Here is a 27,396-nt window from a genome sequence, read left to right on the forward strand (position 1 = left end):
TCTGAAGTCAAAGAAGTAACCTGCCTTCACGATCTTTCAGGGTCTTATCAGAAAAGGTTCTGCAATGCCTCCACCCCTTAGGTTCATGGTTAGGGTGTAAGTAGTAAAGGCATTCCTTGTGGGGATCCTGAGCGAACAATCATGGTTTCCACAAGATTTGCAAGGCCTGAAAAGTCTCATCTTAGACCCCTCTGACATGGTGTTAACCAGTAATAAGCACCCAAAGGTTATTACCTTTGAGTTGCCTGCTGGTAAAACATCACTCCTGAGGGAAGGAAAAGGTCAAATGTTGACAAAAGCACCAAGAATGGGCAGAGCTTAGGAAGACTCCCTCACACATGATGTGCAGTTAGAAATCTGAGGTGTGGCGACTACAGCGGAAGAGTGCTTCAGAGCCTGGGTTCTGATTGTTTGAAGTTTGGTTTCTAATTAAATCAATGAAGACTGCGAAGACTTATGAAAGAGGTTCAGCATTAATAACGCATATCATTCAGGAGTACATTAAATATTCAGATTTTTTTACTGTCCAATTATACGTGGCCCATTCCATACTTGACAGGAAATCTTGAGACTCAAACACAGGTAAACAGTGATTTCCATTCAAGAGAGCTATGCAAGGAATTCTTAGACTCTCTCCTTTCCTAGCTGCAATGAGTTGAAGAATGTTTTTCCAAAATACTGCAATCTTTTCTTTTATTTCAGTGTGCAATGTGGTGTGCTGAAATGGTGTTTACACAACTTTCCACGACTGTGCAACTGTGTGGTGTGCCGTCTACAATGAAGTCTTTTAATTGCCATGGAGCTACAGTATAGGCATACTTAGGGTGATTATGCAGTGAATATCACTCAGCAACGAAATGAGTCCGGTGTTTTACACAAATGTACTTTATTCATTGAACAGACAATGTAACATCAGGGCTGACCACAAGCACAGAGGCTACTGCCTCTACACAGCAGCGACACAACCAGCTCAAACACTCAGCACAACTGAGCAGTTCATGGATCTGTTTCTACTCCAGTTTCAACTAAAACCCACATGGAAGCACAGTGCCTGTAAATCTCTTTGATCCTATATGCATATATATATTTATATAAGGATATGTCATTCTTACTACCATATACTGTATTACACTTCTTAAGTAACTGGGAGAGCAACAATGTCACAATAAATCAGATTGGATATGTATGATCACAACAAGCTGTCGATGGAAGGACACTCATACCAAGATATGATGAGCAAACCCTGGAAACCAGCTGCAGCAGAGGCCGCCTCGCCCTACAGCAGCATCAAGCTTCCTTGCCTCAGGACAGACCCTGCCAGGTCTGCACTCTTTAAATAATGAGAAGAGGCCAAAGGAGCAGTGAAGAAACAAGAATTACAAAACAAGACCAACATTGGTTACTTGAGTACTTTGTGCAGAGAGCAAGAGGAAAATGTTTTTTTTGTTTTGTTTTTGGTACAAGTGTGCAACTTACAAATGAGATGCCAGAGATCTCTGGAATGGATACTGGCGGCTTCCAAAGACCACAGTGGTCGAGAAGGAATTCTTCATACATGTAAAGCATTGAAGGAACACATGTTCTCCAACATACAATAACATGACATGCAAAGAACAACTAACTCAACTGTACATAAAGGGGCTCTTCAGTAACCCCCAGAAATCCAGAGCCTGGGAAGTCCTCGAACAAAAGAGTTGCAGGGCCGATGCACAGCCATGCCCCAGACATAATGACTTCAAATTTTCTCCAGGAAGTCAGGACAGTTCACCAGCACCTCTTCTCTTCAAAGTCATCTGAGAAACTGTCACGCGGTAGCAGCAGCGACTTCCCAGCACAGGGGCCCTCCCAATCGCCGAAAATGCACAGTAATCTGGGAGCAGATCCAGCCTTGGAGCGTGGTGGCATCAAACTAACTGTAGCAGCCTTGCATATTAACACCATTCTCGAGAATATTCTGTCGCAGTCCAAATAAGTTCCCAACCAACACTGAACTTTTCATACTGTTCTCAACGTCACATTTTTTACACTATGTTTTTTGAAGTGCTACACTTGGTCTTTGTATGACAAAAAAAAATATCAAATCATAGGACATAAAATAGTTCTATCTGTTGAGTCTACAGCAAACATTTGCAGGCAGGATCTTGGGGCAGAAGTGATGTCCTCCAGCGGTGGGGAGCTGTGAGGCCAGCAGTCCGTCCTGGGTGCCTCAGTCAGTCACCGGGGTACGCCTGGCTCCTGACGCTTCACACCATGGACCTGCAGAGAATCCAACATCTCATCTAGGCTTTGAGACAGCACACACATTACAGAATGACGGCAACATGGCAATGGAGGTATGAGGGGAGATGAGGGGGCGCTGTGCACCAGGCCTGAGCGGAGGGCAGCAGGAGCAGGACCGGTCTGCAGCAGTTACAAATCTAAGAGGGATGAATCAGATGGTCTGATGATGGTGGGTCGTGTAGGTGACGCAGGGGCCTTTCTGCTGTGGAAAAGCAAAAACAAAACAAAACACAACAAAAACAAAGATAGCACACATTCGTTAGGAACAGTCACAGCACAGAGTGATAAAGCTGAGAGAGACACAAAGCAATGGTGCTAACAGAGCATGAGGTGCAGTACCGGCCAGGCCAGACACACAGCGATAATGGTGGCAGAAGAGGCTGCTGCTGGTGAGAGAAAAGCATACAGATGTGTCCAACTGAGCATGAGCACTAGTGTCTAGTGTGGGACGATGAGCAGTGACAACTACCTCAGAATAAGAGGCTGAGTCTGGTGAGGAATAACGATATGTCAACGTTAGGTGGCTGCTTTTGGTGAAGGATGGTACTCCCAGAACATCAGGTGGCGTGTCCACTGAGGGACAGAGATACAATGTGTCACCTCTAGTGAGGCATTAAACCAACAGCAGGCACTCGCAGAACATCAGGTGGCGTGTCCACTGAGGGACAGAGATGCATTAAATGTCACCTCTAGTGAGGCATTAAACCAACAGCTGGCACGGACAGAACATAAGGCGGTGTATCTACCGAGGGATAGGGATGCATTGAGAAACCTCTAGTGAGGCATTAAACCAAGGGCAGGCACTGTCAGAGCATGAGGTTGTGGTTCCACTGACAGAGATGCATTAGAGTCTACTTCTAGTCAGCTGGCTCTGCCAGAACATGAGAAGGTGTGTCCACTGAAGGACAGAGTTGTACTGGGAGCCTGCCTCTGGTAAGGAATAAACACTCCGTGATATTGGTACCTTAGCATGAGACATGGAAACATTAGCGGAGAAGGATGGATGGGGCAGTGGCATGAGAAGAATACGAGAGGCCAAGCCTACGCAGCTAAGGGATAGAGACTGGGCATTCTCACCGAGCTTGGGATGAATAGAGGCTGGAGCCCAGGCAGCTAAGGGATGGAAACTGGGCATTCTCTCCGAGCTTGGGATGAATAGAGGCTGGACCCCAGGCAGCTAAGGGATGGACACTTGGTATTATCTACGAGGAGGGGATGAACAGAGGCTGAAGGCCGTTTCAGCGTGCGGGACTGTCACCAAACATGTGATGGACAGACTCAGAACTGGTGCTATTCTATGACAGAGAACAGCACAGTGGCTTAATGCCTTCACCGAGAGAAGATATTAAACTCAATGCGATCAGAGGGCATAAGAACTTTAGGCTTGGCTCCCACTGCACCTGAAAGCTTCAGAGATATGTACGTATTGTTGCTGTTCCATATAGCACATCTGTTGAAGCTATTCAGTAGTTATGTGAGCAAAAGGAAATCAGTGTTTTGAGAGGGCGGGTACAAGTCAGCTCCCTGACGAAAGGTTCTTTGTGACAAGTTCATCTTTATCTAAGACTACAGGATACTTTTTAACACTGAAATCATTTGCATCTTGAAAGTATCCAGAATTGTACAGTTTATTATGTTGGGTATAATGAACAAGATACTTACCTTCTTTAATTCCTGATCTGGTAAAAACTATATCTAGTTGCAGATTCCTTGCCTTACCTTTAAATTCTCCCCAGGCATCAGACTGGATCAGGAAGATTTTTGTGTGCAGTACCACTTTGTGCTGTTAGGTGGCATAGATTGGCACAGTGTCCATTGTACGCCCCGGATAAGTTAGTTTATTTTCACAACTTTCCACACCAGAAGGGCAGAGCCATAAAGAAACTCACTACTGATGCTTCAAAACTAAAGCCCTGAAAGGAGAGGATCTGCCCCCTAGAAATTAGTTCACATAGCGGGGAGGATGGTGGGTCAGTAAGGAATCTGCAACTAGATACCGGATAAGGCGTTAAAGAAGGTAAGTAACTTGTTCATCTGATAGAGACTACTAATTGCAGATTCCTTACCTTTGAATAGATACCCAAGCAATACTATCCCTGTAGGTGGGTTTGCGAACCAATATCATATTAAGAAGCCTGCAGGACAGAACGAGCAAAGTGCCCATCCCTACAGACCTGGCTGTCCAAGCAGAAGTGGTTGGTAAACCTGTGCAGAGATGTTCATGTTAATGCCTGACAGTTTACAAGAACTGGAACTCCAGGTGCTAATACAATGGTTGCAGCCTTGGTTCTGGTAGAATGACCACATAAACCCTCAGGGTGTTGCTTCATGGCCAGTGTGTAGCAGATCCTAATACAGAGTACAACCCATATGGAGATGGTGGCTTCTGCACTGCCCAACCTTTCTTCATATCCACATAACCGACAGAGTTCATCATCCACCCGAAACTCTTTTGTATGATCAAGGTAGAACGCCAACACTCTTCTTGCGTCCAGGTGGTAGAGTCTCTCCTCTTCATTAAGAAGAGGGTGGCTGTGTGTAAAAAGTAGGCAAGTTGATGGACTGGCCTACAAGAAAGAGCGTAACCACTTTTGGAAGAAAAGAGGCCCTAGTGCGAAGCACCGCTTTGTAAAGGTATAAAAAAATGTTAGGGCGGCTTGGATGACAAAGCCTGCAGCTCACTCACCCTGTGAGCAAATGTAATGGCCACAAGGAAGGCTGTCTTCAAAGTGAGAAGCCAGAAAGGACAACTGTGGAAAGACTCGAAAGCAGCGCACATCAGAAAGGTCAAAACCAAATTCTGGTCCCATTGGGGCATAATGAATGGTGATAGAGACAAAAGGCGTGTAAGATCTTTTGATGGGGCAACCTCAAAAAGCAGAAATAAGTGACAAATTACCTTTAAGAGTGCTCATAGCAAAGCCAAGGAAAATATAAACAGGACCTTAGAAAGAGGGGCAGAAAGGGGGTCAACGAACTTGCTGGTGCACCATGCACGCATTTCTTCCAACAACAGGCTTATACCGTTTTGGTGGAGGGACATTTGGCTGCCAAGATAATGTTACAGACCTCAGGAGGAAAGTCGAAAGCTGTCAACTGTTGCCACTCAATCTCCACACAAGAAGGCAGAGAGTGGACAGGTTCGGGTGCAGAACCCTCCCATGCTGCTGCGACAAAAGATCCTCCCGAAGGGGCAGTTTGATTGGAGAATATAAGGACATGCTCAGCAGCTTGGGTATCAGACTCTCCATTGCCAGTTGTTCCGGATCTTCTTGAGAACTCTGGGCAGAAGTAGTATGGGCATAAAGGCATACCGGAGGCCTAGGTTTAACTTGAGACAAAACACGTCTCAGAGCGATTGCTACCTTGGAAACTCCAGCGTGCAAAACTGCTGGCATTGTGCGTTCTCGGCAGAGGTGAACAAATCTAACAAAGGCTCTACCCATTGTTGAAGGAGACCGTGCGCCGCCTATGGATGGAGACACCATTCATGATCCCCTAGGCATTGTCGTCTGAGTTCATCTGTTCTGGTGTTCAGTGAACCTGCCAGATATTGAACCACCAGGGATATGCCCTGCTGTTCCATCCTTGTACAGAGGCACACAGCCTCCTGACGGAGGGTCCATAACACCACTCCACCCTGCTTGTTGCAGTACCACAAGGTGGCGGTGTTGTCCCTGAACACCTGCACTGTCTTGTCTTTTATAGAGGGAAGAAATGCTTTCAATGCTGGCTGGATCGCACAGAGCTCCAACAGGTTGCTGTGGAGTTCAGATTCCGTGACCTGATGCCTCGGATCTCCACCTCTCCCAGATAGCCGTCCCATCCCAGGAGTGACACATCTGTCATCACTTTCAGATCTGGTTGGGGAAGGGAGATGGATCTTCCTCTGACCCACTCGCGGTTTGTTAACCACCACTCCAGATCTTGTGCAGTTCTCTCCGAGATCTGGGCCATGTCGGAAAGATTCCTGTGACGCTGCGCCCACTAGAACTTCAGGTCCCACTGCAGAGCTGGGATATGTCACCTGCCATGGGTTACTAGCAGGATGCAGGAGGCCACGAGGTCCAGCAGCAGCCGCCAAGCCATTTTCACTGAATTTCAGGATAGAGGCTGAAACATCAGTACCATACCCGGAATATCACAGACTCACCGCTCAGGAGAATAAGCCTGAAACTGCACTTTGTCCAGAACAGCTCTGATGAAAGGGAGCATCTGAGAGGGAGTCAGGTGTGACTCTGGCACATTGGTAGTGAACCCCAGCAAATGCAGAAGGTCCACCGTAGTCTGGAGGTGGGAGGTGAAGCCTGTCTTCAATAGCTAGTTGCTGAGACAGGGAAAGACTTGGAACTTCTGATCTCGGCATATGACCTGTGACCACCGCCATCACCTTGGTAAACACCCGAAGGTCGCTGGTAAGGCCAAAGGGAAGCACAGTAAACTGAAAATGGTCGTGGCCTACCGTGAACCGCAGGTTACACCCGTGGGAAGGCAGAACGAGAATAGGAAAATAAGTGTCAACCAAGTCCAACGCTACCATCCAGCCTCCTGGGTCGAGAGCAGATAGAACCTGAGCCAGAGTGAGCATTTTTAACCTCTCCTTTTTGAGGAAAAGATTGAGGGATCGAAGGACAGGGTGGAGGCCCTTGTCCTTTTTGGGTACCAGAAAGTAGCAGGAATATCATCCACAACCTACTTCTGGCACTGGCTATGGCTACCTTGGCCAAAAGAGTTTTAACTTCCTTCGGCTCCGTGTCAGAGTAAGGAAATATAATGGGGATGGTGCTGCTTGTGGGCATGGACGGCACCAGGAGTGTCTGGGTTGGGGAAGGTTGAGGTAGTATGATTGGTCCAGATTCAGGAATGGATCCCAGGGTGCCCTTTTGCATTGTGGCCAGAGCGGAACCCAAAGGGTACCAATCCAACTCCGTGGGGCCCGAAAGTGCTCCAGCGGGGTCGGCTGGGGTTCCTCCGGCTCCCAGAAATTTGCAGAGGCACAGAGTCAGCCTAGCCTGGGAACAAGGCATAGAGCGGTGACACTCCCTTGCCTCGTCAACCGACAGACGAGGAAAGTTGAAGAACGTTTCGACTTCTTTGATTTTTTTTCTTGTGCCTTGACTTACCTGTATGCCCAGAGGACTTGGAGTGAGACGAGGACGATGAAGGACTCCACAGCCGATTCTGTATCTTCCACGCAACCAAGATCAGCGTGTAGTTGAGCGGCGGGCCGCTATCAGTTTTAGGGACCGATCCCTCAAAGCCTTCAGATGCATGGCCCGACACTCGGAGCACGACTTCGGGTCGTGGTTGTGCTCCAGGCACCAAAGACACACGAGGTGTGGATCTGTCAAGGACATTGCCAAATGAGAGGAACTGCAGGGCTTAAACCCAGTCTTCCCTAATGACATCCTCAATGCACCAGGGGTGTAATACTTGCAAAAACACCTCGACAAAAAGTTTTTTAAAAAAACAAAAAAAACTGTCAAAAATGACTAGGGCGTAGCTCTCTTTGGATCAGCTCTTGCTGGCGTGCAGATCACAGAACTGACACCAGCGCCGGGGTGGTGCTTCTACAGGACCCGCAACGCCATATCCGGCGTGGATAATGGTGATGATGGATGCAGAGCTGATCGACGCCACCTAATGGCACGCAGGGGTACTGCCCAAAAAAATCTTCTGCACCCACTGCGACACATGGGGAGAATTTAAAGGTAAAGAATCTGCAACTAGAAGTCTCTTATCAGATAAGACAGTTGCACATTACATGGCATGTATGATGGATTTTCCATGGTACGTGTGTGTGCCTGTCCAGTGTGACCTGTGTGCACAGTTCCTTCTGTGTGTTGGGGATTGTTGTTTAGGAAATGTGTGACTAGTTGCCAAGTATCTATATACCACCACCAAGGCTTGTGTGTATGTATATATATACAATTAAACCTGAAGAGCTGTCTGATCTCTTTACAGGCTCTTTGTTATGTTAATGTTACATGAGATTGAAATGTTTACATGGCTCTTAAGGCACACATAGATATTACTTTTTGTTTCCAGGCAGTGGTCATCACGCCTTTGTCCTGTGGGTGAGCCATTGGAGCACGCAGGCTGTGTATGTATATATATATATATATATATATATATATATACACACAGCCGGCTTGTGTGTATGTATATATATATATACACAATTACAAAAAATACAATACAGGCAGTGGTCATCACGCCTTTGTCCTGTGGGCTCACCCACAGGACAAAGGCGTGATGCCCACTGCCTGGAAACAAAAAGTAATATCTATGTGTGCCTTAAGAGCCATGTAAACATTTCAATCTCATGTAACATTAACATAAAAAAGAGCCTGTAAAGAGATCAGACAGCTCTTCAGGTTTAATTGTATATATATACACATACACACAAGCAGGCTGTGTGTGTATACATATATATATATATACATACATACACAGCCTGCGTGCTCCAATGGCTCACCCACAGGACAAAGGCGTGATGACCACTGCCTGGAAACAAAAAGTAATATCTATGTGTGCCTTAAGAGCCATGTAAACATTTCAATCTCATGTAACAGTAACATAAAAAAGAGCCTGTAAAGAGATCAGACAGCTCTTCAGGTTTAATTATATTGTCACTAGCAGGGAGCAAAACCTGAAGGCACAACACTGAGGATGAGAAATCCCTTGTTGTGCCCATAAACTTTAACTTATTGCCTCTGCTACTCAAGAACATGTGTTTGCAAGGAGAGGACCAACTACCAAGAAGCCCTGTTCTATTGGTTCCTAAAGCTTTCAGCACTGAGCCCCAGCCTCCTCTCGCTGCCAGATGCCCATCCAGATGAGAGGACGATGACATTTAACGATGCACTGTAAATAATTTGATGTTTGTCTATCTCTGGTGAGGTACATGCCCCAACCACTATTCGTGGCCTCAGCTGCTCACCCCTGCTTCCTACCTAGTGCAGGTAGTACTTTTTCTGCCCTTCAGCTGACTGGACCCCCCCACCTCACTCCTCTTTTTAATGGCGGCCGCGGTGCTGTGAGAGGGCGACTCCACTGACCTTATGGCCAACGTCTATTGCCCTCCCAGCTCCTCCTGCTGCTGCCTCAGGGAACGAGCTGAGTCTTCCTGACTCTCAGTTCGAGGCCCTCCCCACCTGCAGGCTCCTGCCTGCGCATCTTCCCCGGTGGCCTAGTGGCCATCTACAAGTAAGTATCTTCCGTCTCTCTCTGTCTACCCTTACTCCTGCTTTTTACTTCTGCCTTTTACCTGTTTTTACTTTGTTTTCTTTTTTTCTGTCTCTTCTCTTATTTTTCTGTCTTCTTGTTCCCCTCTCTCTCCACCACCGCTGCTGCCACAGTGAAGTGATTTTCCCACCCTCCCGCCACCCAGCTGACCGGACCCCTCCCTCCCCTTCTTAATGGCAGCCTGGATCTCTGACAAGCCATTCCCTGGTCACCCTCTATTATGATGCCAAGACCCTCCAGCACCTACGTACCTTTTTCCTACCTGAACTGCAACCTCAGTTTCAGCCATAACGAACAACAGGAACACCCCAAACCTGAAACCACTGACACCCGCCACAACCTCATCAATGGCCTCCTTCTGAATATACACTCCCACCACAAGCACACCACTGAACTCTGGGACCTGATCGACTCCACCCGTCCAGACATCACCTTCCTAATCGAGACCTAGACGAACCCTACTTTCGATTCGGACATTGCCATCACAATCCCGGATGGCTACAACTTCCTAAAGAGGGACCAACCCTCCCGTCCATGCGGAGGACTGGCCATCGTACACAAGTCCTCACTCCACCTCATAGTCAACACGGAGGAACACTGCACCACAATGGAACACCTACACTTCCTGATCCATGCCTCTCAACTCCTCGCTCCGCAGCACCCTGGTCTACAGACCACCTGGCCCTCCCCCTCCCTAGCCTTCATAGATGCAACTGTAGACATCGTGAGCCTCCACTTCCTGGCGTCCACCGAATACCTCCTTCCTGGGTTACTTGAATTTCCACCTTGAGGACAATAACAACGAAATGCCACTTTTCTACTCGACAATCTCACCACCCTCTGCCTCAAGCAACTGATCACTGCATCCACGCAAGCCACAGGACACACACTAGACCCCATTGTTACCTCAAGCAACTGGATCACCTTTAAGAATACCTCTCCTCCGGACTGGACCGACCATCACTGCATACACTTCGCCATCACTGCACCCAACAGCCAATTCCGTATCCCCAGGGCCCACCCACAGGAAATGGAATGGAATCACCAACTAGCAACTCACCACGACCCTCGCCAAATCACCCCGGCCCCCGACGATGCCAACGCTGTAGCACACAACCGTACCTCCTTGATCACCAAATGCGCCAACTCCTTAGCCCCCCTCCGATCAACTTTGGTCAAGCACGTCCCAAAGAAAGCCAGCTGGTTCACCGCCGAGCTCCAAGAATCCCAATGCACCTGCAGGTGCCTAGAGAAGAAATGGAGAAACAGCAAAACCAGCGAAGACCTTGATTCTTTCAGAGCCGCCATTGACACCCATCACTAACGCATCAAGAACGCAAAAAAAGCAGCACTCCGTGAACACATCAACACCTCCCTGCACAACATGAGAGAACTCTTCATGGTAATCAACAAATTCACCAATCCTCCTTCCGAAGCCACCAAAAGGCCCCTGTCGCAGGACCTTTGAGACAAACTGGCCACTTTCTTCCACCGCAAGATTAAAGACATCTATGACAACTTCCTCCTGCAGAACCTACCCAGCGTCGACCTACGACTGACCCAGCCCCCCAGAACCTACCCACACCATCCACAGCTGGTCCACGCTCACCACAGAAGGGACTGAAATCATCATGAACAGCATTCACTCCGGACCTCCAGCAGACCATCGTCTTCACCACAACTACAACAGAGCCAGTGCATCCATCACCCCCGAACTCGCAAGATGCTAAACTGCTCCATCACAACAGGTACCTTCCATGAAGATTGGAAACACACCGAAGTCCATCCCCTCCTGAAGAAACCCACAGCCGACCCATCAGAGCTCAAGAACTTCCAACACATCTCGCTGCTACTCTACCCAGCCAAAGTCCTTTAAAAAGCCATAAACTCGCAGCTGAGACAATTCCTCAAGGACAACTTTCTGGATACCTCTCAGTCTGGATTCCGCAGCAACCACAGCACGGAGACAGCTTTTCTTGCAGCAACCGATGACACCCGAATGCTCCTCGACTGCGAACACACATTGCAGTACTCATACTCCTAGACCTCTTAGCAGCCTTTGACACAGTCTCCCACAGCACCTTATGCACCAGACTCCAAGACGCAGTAATCCACGGAAAAGTCTTGCAATGGATCCATTCCTTCCTCACTGGAAGAACTCAGAGCAAGGCTCCCACCCTTCAAATCCAAACCAACAGAAGTCAGCTGCAGAGTCTCTCAAGGATCCTCCCGGAGCCCAACGCTCTTCAACATATATATGGCCCCGCTGGCAGCCATCGTCAGACCACAAAATTAACATTGTGTCATATGCTGATGACACACAACTCATCATATCCCTCAGTAAAGACCTGGACAAAGCTAAGAGGAACTTTCACATTTGATTGAAAGCCCTTGCTGCCTGGATGAGGGAGAGCTGCCTCAAGCTCAACCCGGACAAGACCGCGCTTATCATCTTCGGAAACTCCACCTCAGCCTGGAATGACTCCTGGTGGCCCACATTGATCAACGTACCACCTACTCTGACTGACCAAGTCCACAACCTAGGAATTATCCTCAACTCCTCCCTATCAATTATCTGACAGGTAAACACAGTCACCTCTTCCTGCTGGCACACCCTCGCCAACTCTGCAAAATCTTCAAATGGATCCCGGTCGACTGCCAAAAAATAATCACCCACACCCTAGTCACTAGCAAGCTCGACTATGGCAATGCACTCTCTACGCCGGCACCACAACAAAGAACATAAGGAAACTACAACTCATCCAAAACGCTGCCGCAAGACTCGTCCTGAACCTCCCACACCAAGAACACATCTCCCAAAACCTGAGGACCCTCCATTGGCTCCCAGTAGAGAAGCGAATCAACTTCACATTACTCACTCACACATATAAGGTCCTGCACAACACTGGACCGGCCTACCTGAACCATCGTATCTCCTTCCATAACTCCGCCAGACCCCTCCGCTCCATCCAACAGGTGCTAGCTACCGTCGCACGCATCGGGAAAACCACTGCTGGAGAAAGATCCTTTGCATACCTCGCAGCTAAGAGCTGGAACAACTTGCCCACTCACCTCAAAGTCAAAGTCAATCACTGACCACCTTCAGGAAGAACCTCAAAACCTGGCTCTTCGAATGAGGCACAGACCCACCACCCGTACCTTGAGACCCTCACGGGTGAGTAGTTGCGCTTTAAAAATACTGATTATTGATTGGGGGGGTTGCCTCAGTAGGGAGCATAGATGCATGGCTTTGTGTGCGGTGGGGGGCCTGGAGTAATACTCGCCACACTAGTTAGTGGGGGGGCATGGCATCAATCCAAGCAGAAAGGGCAGGGAGGGGATGGAGACCTAAGAATAACATGACCAGGGGAGGGGGTAGGTGTAAGTGCAAACATACCGTTAAGAGATTAATCCTCAGGGGTCACTGACCGTGATTCTGAAAAATAACATGAAATCAACATGGCAGTTCAGACAGTTTGAAGCAGTAGCAGCGCATGCAGGAATTTGCTCTTCCACACACACAAACGCACACATGTAAAGCTGACATGACAAAAAGCCACACATGAACTAGCATGGAAAGGAATATCACTGCAGAGTCTAGAGTGAAGAGTCCCAAAGTGTATAAATAGTACCACAGCCCTGCAGGCCACCAGCAACACCACAAACACAATATGAGGAAGAGACTAGGTTATCCACCTTTTTCAGTGGTTACAGACACACATGCTGTGCACAAACTGCCACCTAGGGGGTCTTGTGAATGTTCACCATGTTTTCACTGTGGGAATTTACCATGCTGTTGTCAGTAATGGGTCCCTCTGTGGTGACAATCACTCCGTAATGCCTCCACCAGTGCAGCAGTATTTCAACTGTATTTTTGCACCCCCTACTTTTGCCTATTTTGGAATGCAATATGATTTATTGCTACCTCAACATCCTGTGAAGGCTGCACAGGTTACATGTGAATTCCTAACAATTCAGGAGATCTGTTTTTACAGGTGAGTACACAAAATGAATCTGTTATAGATTCACATGTGCAGAGGCTAGCAAGTTGTACCTTTAAGTAGGTGGTACGTCAGTGTTTGTTGCAGTCTTAGATCACTTCAAACACCCTGCTCTCCCCACTCATGATCAGTAACGAAACGCTGACGTTGGTCATGTCACTTTCCTCACACAGGCCAGGTTTCCAAGCAAGTTTAAAGGACCAAGGGCCTGATTTCGATTTTGGCGCAGGGGATATACCGTCACATACATAATGGATATCTCGTCCACCGTATTGCGATCCCTATAGGATATAAATGGACCGTAATACTGCGGACAGGATATCCGTTACGTTTGTGACTGAGTACTCCCCTCCACCAGTTCTAAATCAGGCCCTAAGTTCTAAGACAACAAGAGTTGAGTTCATTAATATAGAACTGCTGTGTATGAAGTTGTGTTGTGTTCAGATTAAGTGCAGCTCACTCAATTGTCCAACAGACATCGCCACTGGATGCGACTACTTCACTGCAAGCTCCTTGCCTGACCGTGGCCTTGGTTCCACTGCAGGAGTGTCGTAATTATGTAGATCCACAGGAGCAGAAGTGGACGAGAAGTGCTTGGGGTGCAGGAAACATTCCACAATTACTCCACCCAGAACCAGTTTGGCATTGGTTTGCTCACCGCTGCAGAAGCACTAGACCTCCCTCTTTGGGTGTTCTTTTTACGGGAGGAACCTGGTGCAGTACAGGGACGCCCCAGCTCTTCTCCTCTGCTTCTTCCTTTCCACCTCAGCCCTAAGTTCTTCTCATCGTCCTGTCAGGTGAATTTCTTCCCTACTTTAAGAACCCTCTACTTCATCTCCTGGCAAAAAGGACAGTTGTTGACAGAGTGAGGGGCAGGTGAACCGACCACACAATCATTAGGGTCAGAAACAGCCTTTTTTCTCCCATATGAGAGGCACTTCACAAAAGTGAAAGCATTTTGAAGAAAATATTCCCTGAACATGTTAAAACCACAGGAAAACTCTCTATCAGGCATTAAATAAAAGTGAAATGTTAAAAAAAAGAGGGATGAAAGTGACCCTGAAGTGTTCAGGGATCTAGTCAGCATGATCCAGAACCAAAGAAATTAGGATGTGAGGCAAAGTTTCACAGAAGTGGACTCTGAATGCAGCTGGTGCACTTTAGACCGAACGGGAACCTTTCTCTTCATCTGTCCCTGCAGTTAAGAGGGTCTCAGGTTAGACCTAACGGGCACCTTTCCCTTCATTTGTCTCTGCAGTTAGAGAGGGTCTCAGGTTGGACCTAACAGGCACCAACGGGCACCTTTCCCTTCATTTGTCTCTGCAGTTAGAGAGGGTCTCAGGTTAGACCTAACGGGCACCTTTCCCGTCATTTGTCTCTGCAGTTAGAGGGGGTCTCGGGTTAGACCTAACGGCACCTTTCCCTTTATCAATCTCTGCAGTTAGAGAAGGTCTCAGGTTACACCTAACGGGCACCTTTCCCTTCATTTGTCTCTGCAGTTAGAGAGGGTCTCAGGTTAGACCTAACGGGCACCTTTCCCTTCAGTTGTCTCTGCAGTTAGAGAGGGTCTCAGGTTAGACCTAACGGGCACCTTCCCCGTCATTTGTCTCTGCAGTTAGAGAGGGTCTCAGGTTAGACATAACGGCACCTTTCCCTTTATCAGTCTCTGCAGTTAGAGAGGGTCTCAGGTTACACCTAACGGGCACCTTTCCCTTCATTTGTCTCTGCAGTTAGAGGGTCTCAGGTTAGACCTAACAGGCACCTTTCCCTTCATTTGTCTCTGCAGTTAGAGAGGGTCTCAGGTTAGACCTAATGGGCACCTTTCCCGTCATTTGTCTCTGCAGTTAGAGAGGGTCTCAGGTTAGACCTAACGGGCACTTTTCCCTTCATTTGTCTTTTCAGTTAGAGAGGGTCTCAGCTTAGACCTAACGGGCACCTTTCCCGTCATTTGTCTCTGCAGTTAGAGAGGGTCTCAGGTTACACCTAATGGGCACCTGTAAGGAAATGCCTCCTTGGCATGGTTGCCCCCTGACTTTTTGCCTTTGCTGAAGCTATGTTTACAATTGAAAGTGTGCTGAGGCCTGCTAACCAGGCCCCAGCACCAGTGTTCTTTCCCTAACCTGTACTTTTGTATCCACAATTGGCAGACCCTGGCATCCAGATAAGTCCCTTGTAACTGGTACTTCTAGTACCAAGGGCCCTGATGCCAAGGAAGGTCTCTAAGGGCTGCAGCATGTCTTATGCCACCCTGGAGACCTCTCACTCAGCACAGACACACTGCTTACCAGCTTGTGTGTGCTAGTGAGGACAAAACGAGTAAGTCGACATGGCACTCCCCTCAGGGTGCCATGCCAGCCTCTCACTGCCTATGCAGTATAGGTAAGACACCCCTCTAGCAGGCCTTACAGCCCTAAGGCAGGGTGCACTATACCATAGGTGAGGGTACCAGTGCATGAGCATGGTACCCCTACAGTGTCTAAACAAAACCTTAGACATTGTAAGTGCAGGGTAGCCATAAGAGTATATGGTCTGGGAGTCTGTCAAACACGAACTCCACAGCACCATAATGGCTACACTGAAAACTGGGAAGTTTGGTATCAAACTTCTCAGCACAATAAATGCACACTGATGCCAGTGTACATTTTATTGTAAAATACACCACAGAGGGCACCTTAGAGGTGCCCCCTGAAACTTAACCGACTATCTGTGTAGGCTGACTAGTTTTAGCAGCCTGCCACAAACCGAGACATGTTGCTGGCCCCATGGGGAGAGTGCCTTTGTCACTCTGAGGCCAGTAACAAAGCCTGCACTGGGTGGAGATGCTAACACCTCCCCCAGGCAGGAATTGTCACACCTGGCGGTGAGCCTCAAAGGCTCACCTCCTTTGTGCCAACCCAGCAGGACACTCCAGCTAGTGGAGTTGCCCGCCCCCTCCGGCCAGGCCCCACTTTTGGCGGCAAGGCCGGAGAAAATAATGAGAAAAACAAGGAGGAGTCACTGGCCAGTCAGGACAGCCCCTAAGGTGTCCTGAGCTGAAGTGACTCTAACTTTTAGAAATCCTCCATCTTGCAGATGGAGGATTCCCCCAATAGGGTTAGGATTGTGACCCCCTCCCCTTGGGAGGAGGCACAAAGAGGGTGTACCCACCCTCAGGACTAGTAGCCATTGGCTACTAACCCCCCAGACCTAAACACGCCCTTAAATTTAGTATTTAAGGGCTACCCTGAACCCTAGAAAATTAGATTCCTGCAACAAGAAGAAGGACTGCCCAGCTGAAAACCCCTGCAGCGGAAGACCAGAAGACGACAACTGCCTTGGCTCCAGAAACTCACCGGCCTGTCTCCTGCCTTCCAAAGATCCTGCTCCAGCGACGCCTTCCGAAGGGACCAGCGACCTCGACATCCTCTGAGGACTGCCCCTGCTTCGAAAAGACAAGAAACTCCCGAGGACAGCGGACCTGCTCCAAGAAAAGCTGCAACTTTGTTTCCAGCAGCTTTAAAGAACCCTGCAAGCTCCCCGCAAGAAGCGTGAGACTTGCAACACTGCACCCGGCGACCCCGACTCGGCTGGTGGAGATCCAACACCTCAGGAGGGACCCCAGGACTACTCTGATACTGTGAGTACCAAAACCTGTCCCCCCTGAGCCCCCACAGCGCCGCCTGCAGAGGGAATCCCGAGGCTTCCCCTGACCGCGACTCTTTGAATCCAAAGTCCCGACGCCTGGGAGAGACCCTGCACCCGCAGCCCCCAGGACCTGAAGGACCGGACTTTCACTGGAGAAGTGACCCCCAGGAGTCCCTCTCCCTTGCCCAAGTGGAGGTTTCCCCGAGGAATCCCCCCCTTGCCTGCCTGCAGCGCTGAAGAGATCCCGAGATCTCTCGTAGACTAACATTGAAAACCCGACGCTTGTTTCTACACTGCACCCGGCCGCCCCCGCGCTGCTGAGGGTGAAATCTCGGTGTGGACTTGTGTCCCCCCCGGTGCCCTACAAAACCCCCCTGGTCTGCCCTCCGAAGACGCGGGTACTTACCTGCAAGCAGACCGGAACCGGGGCACCCCCTTCTCTCCATTCTAGCCTATGTGTTTTGGGCACCACTTTGAACTCTGCACCTGACCGGCCCTGAGCTGCTGGTGTGGGGACTTTGGGGTTGCTCTGAACCCCCAACGGTGGGCTACCTTGGACCAAGAACTGAACCCTGTAAGTGTCTTACTTACCTGGTAAAACTAACCAAAACTTACCTCCCCTAGGAACTGTGAAAATTGCACTAAGTGTCCACTTTTAAAACAGCTATTTGTCAATAACTTGAAAAATATACATGCAATTTTTATGATTTGAAGTTCCTAAAGTACTTACCTGCAATACCTTTCGAATGAGATATTACATGTAGAATTTGAACCTGTGGTTCTTAAAATAAACTAAGAAAAGATATTTTTCCATATAAAAACCTATTGGCTGGATTTGTCTCTGAGTGTGTGTACCTCATTTATTGTCTATGTGTATGTACAACAAATGCTTAACACTACTCCTTGGATAAGCCTACTGCTCGACCACACTACCACAAAATAGAGCATTAGTATTATCTATTTTTACCACTATTTTACCTCTAAGGGGAACCCTTGGACTCTGTGCATGCTATTCCTTACTTTGAAATAGCACATACAGAGCCAACTTCCTACATTGGTGGATCAGCGGTGGGGTACAAGACTTTGCATTTGCTGGACTACTCAGCCAATACCTGATCACACGACAAATTCCAAAATTGTCATTAGAAATTCATTTTTGCAATTTGAAATTTTTCTAAATTCTTAAAAGTCCTGCTAGGGCCTTGTGTGTTAAGTCCCTGTTTAGCATTGTCTTTTAGAGTTTAAAAGTTTGTTAAAAGTTTGAAATTAGATTCTAGAAACAGTTTTAGATTCTTTAAAAAGTCTTCCAACTCTTAGCAAAATAATGTCAGATACAGAGATGAATGTGGTGGAACTCGACACCACACCTTACCTCCATCTTAAGATGAGGGAGCTAAGGTCTCTCTGTAATATCAAAAAAATAACCATTGGCTCCAGACCTACCAAAATTCAGCTCCAGGAGCTGTTGGCAGAGTTTGAAAAAGCCAACCCCTCTGATGATGACCTCACAGAGGAAGAAATTAGTGACTTGGAGGCCAATGTCCCTCCTCCAGTCCTAAATAGGGAGAACAGGACCCCTCAAGTCCTGTCTCCAACTGTGTTAGTCAGAAATAGTGAGTCCCTCACAGGAGGGTCCCACATTTCTGAAATCACTGAGGATGCTCTCAGTGAAGATGACCTCCTGTTAGCCAGGATGGCCAAAAGATTGGCTTTAGAGAGACAGCTCCTAGCCATAGAAAGGGAAAGACAAGAGATGGGCCTAGGACCCATCAATGGTGGCAGCAATATAAATAGGGTCAGAGATTCTCCTGACATGTTAAAAATCCCAAAAGGGATTGTGACAAAATTTGAAGATGGTGATGACATCACCAAGTGGTTCACAGCTTTTGAGAGGGCTTGTGTAACCAGAAAAGTGAACAGATCTCACTGGGGTGCTCTCCTTTGGGAAATGTTCACTGGAAAGTGTAGGGATAGACTCCTCACACTCTCTGGAAAAGATGCAGAATCTTATGACCTCATGAAGGGTACCCTGATTGAGGGCTTTGGATTCTCCACTGAGGAGTACAGGATTAGGTTCAGGGGGGCTCAAAAATCCTCGAGCCAGACCTGGGTTGACTTTGTTGACTACTCAGTGAAAACACTAGATGGTTGGATTCAAGGCAGTGGTGTAAGTAATTATGATGGGCTGTACAATTTATTTGTGAAAGAACACCTGTTAAGTAATTGTTTCAATGATAAACTGCATCAGCATCTGGTAGACCTAGGACCAATTTCTCCCCAAGAATTGGGAAAGAAGGCGGACCATTGGGTCAAGACAAGGGTGTCCAAGACTTCAACAGGGGGTGACCAAAAGAAAGGGGTCACAAAGACTCCCCAGGGGAAGGGTGATGAGACAACCAAAACTAAAAATAGTAAAGAGTCTTCTACAGGCCCCCAAAAACCTGCACAGGAGGGTGGGCCCAGAGCCTCTTCACAAAACAATGGGTACAAGGGTAAAAACTTTGATCCCAAAAAGGCCTGGTGTCATAGCTGTAAACAGCATGGACACCAAACTGGAGACAAGGCCTGTCCCAAGAAAGGTTCCACTCCAAACTCCCATCCAGGTAACACTGGTATGGCTAGTCTCCAAGTGGGATCAACAGTGTGCCCAGAGCAAATCAGGGTCCACACTGAAGCTATTCTAGTTTCTGAGGGTGGGGTGGATTTAGCCACACTAGCTGTCTGGCCGCCTAACATGCAAAAATACAGACAGCAACTCTTAATTAATGGGACTAGAATAGAGGGCCTGAGGGATACAGGTGCCAGTGTCACCATGGTGACAGAGAAACTGGTTTCCCCTGGCCAATACCTGACTGGAAAAACTTACACAGTCACCAACGCTGACAATCAGAGAAAAGTACATCCCATGGCAATGGTTACTTTAGAATGGGGAGGGGTCAATGGCCTGAAACAGGTGGTGGTCTCCTCAAATATCCCAGTGGACTGTCTGCTTGGAAATGACCTGGAGTCCTCAGCATGGGCTGAGGTAGAACTAAAAACCCATGCAGCAATGCTGGGTATCCCTGAACTGGTGTGTGTGAAAACAAGAGCACAATGCAAGGCACAGGGTGAAAAAGTAGAGCTGGAGTCTGGAAAAATGGCCCAGCCTACCAAGAGAACAGGAAAGTCAGTTGGGAAACCAACTGCAACACAGCAAAAGAAAGGGAACCTCTCTTCTCAGGAAGAAGTTCTGCCCTCTGAGGGAACTGAGCCTTTGGAGCTTGAACCTTACCAGGTTGAGCTCTTAGGCCCAGGGGGACCCTCCAGGGAGGAGCTGTGTAAGGGACAAGAAACCTGTCCCTCTCTTGAAGGCCTTAGGCAGCAAGCTGCTGAAGAGTCCAAAGGCAAGAAAAATGGAACGCATAGGGTCTATTGGGAAGATGGACTCCTGTACACTGAGGCCAGAGACCCCAAACCTGGTGCCGCTAGGAGAGTGGTAGTGCCTCAGCTGTTCAGAGAGTTCATCCTAACATTGGCCCATGACATTCCCCTTGCTGGACATTTGGGACAAACCAAGACGTGGGAGAGGCTAGTCAACCACTTCTACTGGCCCAATATGTCCAACATGGTTAAGGAGTTTTGCCTCTCCTGCCCCACCTGTCAAGCCAGTGGTAAGACAGGTGGGCACCCAAAGGCCCCCCTCATTCCACTTCCAGTGGTGGGGGTTCCCTTTGAAAGAGTGGGTGTGGACATAGTTGGTCCACTGGAACCTCCCACAGCCTCAGGAAATATGTATATCCTGGTAGTAGTGGATCATGCTACCAGGTATCCTGAAGCTATTCCCCTTAGGTCGACTACTGCCCCTGCAGTAGCCAAGGCCCTCATTGGTATCTTTACCAGAGTGGGTTTCCCTAAGGAGGTGGTGTCTGACAGAGGTACCAACTTCATGTCAGCATACCTAAAGCACATGTGGAATGAGTGTGGAGTGACTTATAAATTCACTACACCATACCATCCACAAACTAATGGCTTGGTTGAGAGATTCAACAAGACATTAAAAGGCATGATCATGGGGCTCCCAGAAAAACTCAAAAGGAGATGGGATGTCCTCTTGCCATGCCTGCTTTTCGCTTACAGAGAGGTACCACAGAAGGGAGTAGGATTCTCACCCTTTGAACTTCTGTTTGGTCATCCTGTAAGGGGACCACTTGCCCTTGTTAAAGAAGGCTGGGAGAGACCTCTCCATGAGCCTAAACAGGACATAGTGGACTATGTACTTGGCCTTCGCTCTAGAATGGCAGAGTACATGGAAAAGGCAACCAAAAACCTTGAGGCCAGCCAACAGCTCCAGAAGTTTTGGTATGACCAAAAGGCTGCACTGGTTGAGTTCCAACCAGGGCAGAAAGTCTGGGTCCTGGAGCCTGTGGCTCCCAGGGCACTCCAGGACAAATGGAGTGGCCCTTACCCAGTACTAGAGAGGAAGAGTCAGGTCACCTACTTGGTGGACCTGGGCACAAGCAGGAGCCCCAAGAGGGTGATCCATGTAAACCGCCTTAAGCTCTTCCACGACAGGGCTGATGTCAATCTGTTGATGGTAACAGATGAGGATCAGGAGGCAGAGAGTGAACCTCTCCCTGATCTTCTGTCATCAGACCCAAAAGATGGTACAGTAGATGGAGTGATCTACTCAGACACCCTCTCTGGCCAACAGCAAGCTGATTGTAGGAGAGTCCTACAACAGTTTCCTGAACTCTTCTCCTTAACCCCTGGTCAGACACACCTGTGTACCCATGATGTGGACACAGGAGACAGCATGCCTGTCAAGAACAAAATCTTTAGACAATCTGACCATGTTAAGGAAAGCATCAAGGTGGAAGTCCACAAGATGCTGGAATTGGGAGTAATTGAGCGCTCTGACAGCCCCTGGGCTAGCCCAGTGGTCTTAGTCCCCAAACCTCACACCAAAGATGGAAAGAAAGAGATGAGGTTTTGTGTGGACTACAGAGGGCTCAATTCTGTCACCAAGACAGATGCTCATCCAATTCCAAGAGCTGATGAGCTCATAGACAAATTAGGTGCTGCCAAATTCTTAAGTACCTTTGACTTGACAGCAGGGTACTGGCAAATAAAAATGGCACCTGGAGCAAAAGAGAAAACAGCATTCTCCACACCTGATGGGCATTATCAGTTTACTGTTATGCCCTTTGGTTTAAAGAATGCCCCTGCCACCTTCCAAAGGTTGGTGAATCAAGTCCTTGCTGGCTTGGAGTCCTTTAGCACAGCTTATCTTGATGATATTGCTGTCTTTAGCTCCACCTGGCAGGATCACCTGGTCCACCTGAAGAAGGTTTTGAAGGCTCTGCAATCTGCAGGCCTCTCTATCAAGGCATCCAAATGCCAGATAGGGCAGGGAACTGTGGTTTACTTGGGCCACCTTGTAGGTGGAGGCCAAGTTCAGCCACTCCAACCCAAGATCCAGACTATTCTGGACTGGGTAGCTCCAAAAACCCAGACTCAAGTCAGGGCATTCCTTGGCTTAACTGGGTATTACAGGAGGTTTGTGAAGGGATATGGATCCATTGTGACAGCCCTCACTGAACTCACCTCCAAGAAAATGCCCAAGAAAGTGAACTGGACTGTGGAATGCCAACAGGCCTTTGACACCCTGAAACAAGCAATGTGCTCAGCACCAGTTCTAAAAGCTCCAGATTATTCTAAGCAGTTCATTGTGCAGACTGATGCCTCTGAACATGGGATAGGGGCAGTTCTGTCCCAAACAAATGATGATGGCCTTGACCAGCCTGTTGCTTTCATTAGCAGGAGGTTACTCCCCAGGGAGCAGCGTTGGAGTGCCATTGAGAGGGAGGCCTTTGCTGTGGTTTGGTCCCTGAAGAAGCTGAGACCATACCTCTTTGGGACTCACTTCCTAGTTCAAACTGACCACAGACCTCTCAAGTGGCTGATGCAAATGAAAGGTGAAAATCCTAAACTGTTGAGGTGGTCCATCTCCCTACAGGGAATGGACTTTATAGTGGAACACAGACCTGGGACTGCCCATGCCAATGCAGATGGCCTTTCCAGGTTCTTCCACTTAGAAAATGAAGACTCTCTTGGGAAAGGTTAGTCTCATCCTCTTTCGTTTGGGGGGGGGTTGTGTAAGGAAATGCCTCCTTGGCATGGTTGCCCCCTGACTTTTTGCCTTTGCTGAAGCTATGTTTACAATTGAAAGTGTGCTGAGGCCTGCTAACCAGGCCCCAGCACCAGTGTTCTTTCCCTAACCTGTACTTTTGTATCCACAATTGGCAGACCCTGGCATCCAGATAAGTCCCTTGTAACTGGTACTTCTAGTACCAAGGGCCCTGATGCCAAGGAAGGTCTCTAAGGGCTGCAGCATGTCTTATGCCACCCTGGAGACCTCTCACTCAGCACAGACACACTGCTTACCAGCTTGTGTGTGCTAGTGAGGACAAAACGAGTAAGTCGACATGGCACTCCCCTCAGGGTGCCATGCCAGCCTCTCACTGCCTATGCAGTATAGGTAAGACACCCCTCTAGCAGGCCTTACAGCCCTAAGGCAGGGTGCACTATACCATAGGTGAGGGTACCAGTGCATGAGCATGGTACCCCTACAGTGTCTAAACAAAACCTTAGACATTGTAAGTGCAGGGTAGCCATAAGAGTATATGGTCTGGGAGTCTGTCAAACACGAACTCCACAGCACCATAATGGCTACACTGAAAACTGGGAAGTTTGGTATCAAACTTCTCAGCACAATAAATGCACACTGATGCCAGTGTACATTTTATTGTAAAATACACCACAGAGGGCACCTTAGAGGTGCCCCCTGAAACTTAACCGACTATCTGTGTAGGCTGACTAGTTTTAGCAGCCTGCCACAAACCGAGACATGTTGCTGGCCCCATGGGGAGAGTGCCTTTGTCACTCTGAGGCCAGTAACAAAGCCTGCACTGGGTGGAGATGCTAACACCTCCCCCAGGCAGGAATTGTCACACCTGGCGGTGAGCCTCAAAGGCTCACCTCCTTTGTGCCAACCCAGCAGGACACTCCAGCTAGTGGAGTTGCCCGCCCCCTCCGGCCAGGCCCCACTTTTGGCGGCAAGGCCGGAGAAAATAATGAGAAAAACAAGGAGGAGTCACTGGCCAGTCAGGACAGCCCCTAAGGTGTCCTGAGCTGAAGTGACTCTAACTTTTAGAAATCCTCCATCTTGCAGATGGAGGATTCCCCCAATAGGGTTAGGATTGTGACCCCCTCCCCTTGGGAGGAGGCACAAAGAGGGTGTACCCACCCTCAGGACTAGTAGCCATTGGCTACTAACCCCCCAGACCTAAACACGCCCTTAAATTTAGTATTTAAGGGCTACCCTGAACCCTAGAAAATTAGATTCCTGCAACAAGAAGAAGGACTGCCCAGCTGAAAACCCCTGCAGCGGAAGACCAGAAGACGACAACTGCCTTGGCTCCAGAAACTCACCGGCCTGTCTCCTGCCTTCCAAAGATCCTGCTCCAGCGACGCCTTCCGAAGGGACCAGCGACCTCGACATCCTCTGAGGACTGCCCCTGCTTCGAAAAGACAAGAAACTCCCGAGGACAGCGGACCTGCTCCAAGAAAAGCTGCAACTTTGTTTCCAGCAGCTTTAAAGAACCCTGCAAGCTCCCCGCAAGAAGCGTGAGACTTGCAACACTGCACCCGGCGACCCCGACTCGGCTGGTGGAGATCCAACACCTCAGGAGGGACCCCAGGACTACTCTGATACTGTGAGTACCAAAACCTGTCCCCCCTGAGCCCCCACAGCGCCGCCTGCAGAGGGAATCCCGAGGCTTCCCCTGACCGCGACTCTTTGAATCCAAAGTCCCGACGCCTGGGAGAGACCCTGCACCCGCAGCCCCCAGGACCTGAAGGACCGGACTTTCACTGGAGAAGTGACCCCCAGGAGTCCCTCTCCCTTGCCCAAGTGGAGGTTTCCCCGAGGAATCCCCCCCTTGCCTGCCTGCAGCGCTGAAGAGATCCCGAGATCTCTCGTAGACTAACATTGAAAACCCGACGCTTGTTTCTACACTGCACCCGGCCGCCCCCGCGCTGCTGAGGGTGAAATCTCGGTGTGGACTTGTGTCCCCCCCGGTGCCCTACAAAACCCCCCTGGTCTGCCCTCCGAAGACGCGGGTACTTACCTGCAAGCAGACCGGAACCGGGGCACCCCCTTCTCTCCATTCTAGCCTATGTGTTTTGGGCACCACTTTGAACTCTGCACCTGACCGGCCCTGAGCTGCTGGTGTGGGGACTTTGGGGTTGCTCTGAACCCCCAACGGTGGGCTACCTTGGACCAAGAACTGAACCCTGTAAGTGTCTTACTTACCTGGTAAAACTAACCAAAACTTACCTCCCCTAGGAACTGTGAAAATTGCACTAAGTGTCCACTTTTAAAACAGCTATTTGTCAATAACTTGAAAAATATACATGCAATTTTTATGATTTGAAGTTCCTAAAGTACTTACCTGCAATACCTTTCGAATGAGATATTACATGTAGAATTTGAACCTGTGGTTCTTAAAATAAACTAAGAAAAGATATTTTTCTATATAAAAACCTATTGGCTGGATTTGTCTCTGAGTGTGTGTACCTCATTTATTGTCTATGTGTATGTACAACAAATGCTTAACACTACTCCTTGGATAAGCCTACTGCTCGACCACACTACCACAAAATAGAGCATTAGTATTATCTATTTTTACCACTATTTTACCTCTAAGGGGAACCCTTGGACTCTGTGCATGCTATTCCTTACTTTGAAATAGCACATACAGAGCCAACTTCCTACAGCACCTTTCCCGTCATTTGTCTCTGCAGTTAGAGAGGGTCTCAGGTTACACCTAACGGGCACCTTTCCCTTCATTTGTCTTTTCAGTTAGAGAGGGTCTCAGGTTAGACCTAACGGGCACCTTTCCCGTCATTTGTCTCTGCAGTTAGAGAGGGTCTCAGGTTACACCTAATGGGCACCTTTCCCGTCATTTGTCTCTGCAGTTAGCGAGGGTCTCAGGTTACACCTAACAGGCACCTTTCCCTTCATTTGTCTCTGCAGTTAGAGGGGGTCTCAGGTTACACCTAACGGGCACCTTTCCCGTCATTTGTCTCTGCAGTTAGAGAGGGTCTCAGGTTAGACCTAACGGGCACCTTTCCCGTCATTTGTCTCTGCAGTTAGAGGGTCTCAGGTTAGACGTAAAGGGCACCTTTCCCTTCATTTGTATCTGCGGTTAGAGGGTCTCAGGTTAGACCTAACGGGCACCTTTCCCTTCCTTTTCTCTGCAGTTAGAGCAGGGTCTCAGATTAGACCTAACGGGCACCTTTCCCTTCATTTGTCTCTGCGGTAAGAGGGTCTCAAGTTAGACCTAACGGGCACCTTTCCCTTCATTTGTCTCGGCGGTTAGAGGGTCTCAGGTTAGACCTAACGGGCACCTTTCCCGTCATTTGTCTCTGCGGTTAGAGAGGGTCTCAGGTTAGACCCAACAGGCACCTTTCCCTTCATTTGTCTTTCTCTCTGCAGTTAGAGAGGGTCTCAGGTTAGACCTAACGGGCACCTTTCCCTTCAGTTGTCTCTGCAGTTAGAGAGGGTCTCAGGTTAGACCTAACAGGCACCTTTCCCTTCAGTTGTCTCTGCAGTTAGAGAGGGTCTCAGGTTAGACCTAACGGGCACCTTCCCCGTCATTTGTCTCTGCAATTAGAGAGGGTCTCAGGTTAGACATAACGGCACCTTTCCCTTTATCAGTCTCTGCAGTTAGAGAGGGTCTCAGGTTACACCTAACGGGCACCTTTCCCTTCATTTGTCTCTGCAGTTAGAGGGTCTCAGGTTAGACCTAACAGGCACCTTGCCCTTCATTTGTCTCTGCAGTTAGAGAGGGTCTCAGGTTAGACCTAATGGGCACCTTTCCCGTCATTTGTCTCTGCAGTTAGAGAGGGTCTCAGGTTAGACCTAACGGGCACCTTTCCCGTCATTTGTCTCTGCAGTTAGAGAGGGTCTCAGGTTACACCTAATGGGCACCTTTCCCGTCATTTGTCTCTGCAGTTAGCGAGGGTCTCAGGTTACACCTAACAGGCACCTTTCCCTTCATTTGTCTCTGCAGTTAGAGGGGGTCTCAGGTTACACCTAACGGGCACCTTTCCCGTCATTTGTCTCTGCAGTTAGAGAGGGTCTCAGGTTAGACCTAACGGGCACCTTTCCCGTCATTTGTCTCTGCAGTTAGAGGGTCTC

General features: G+C 48.7%; 1 protein-coding gene across 6 annotated transcripts in view; it reads right to left on the bottom strand.

The window, feature by feature from the left end:
- Nucleotides 1-869: 869 nt before the first annotated feature.
- Nucleotides 870-27,396, bottom strand: part of DNM1 (dynamin 1) — a 714,309-nt gene continuing 687,782 nt past the window's right edge. For 2 of the 6 annotated variants that reach the window (XM_069236983.1, XM_069236980.1), the window contains one exon: nt 870-2,479. In XM_069236983.1, coding sequence (XP_069093084.1) covers nt 2,410-2,479 — 70 coding nt within the window. In that variant the 3' untranslated portion in view covers nt 870-2,409. Of the gene's footprint in view, nt 2,483-27,396 lie in introns of all 6 variants that reach the window. The other 4 variants (XM_069236985.1, XM_069236984.1, XM_069236981.1 and 1 more) reach the window with 3 other exon arrangements.

This window comes from Pleurodeles waltl, chromosome 6 (assembly GCF_031143425.1).
Source record: "Pleurodeles waltl isolate 20211129_DDA chromosome 6, aPleWal1.hap1.20221129, whole genome shotgun sequence".
NCBI classification, from domain to species: domain Eukaryota; kingdom Metazoa; phylum Chordata; class Amphibia; order Caudata; family Salamandridae; genus Pleurodeles; species Pleurodeles waltl.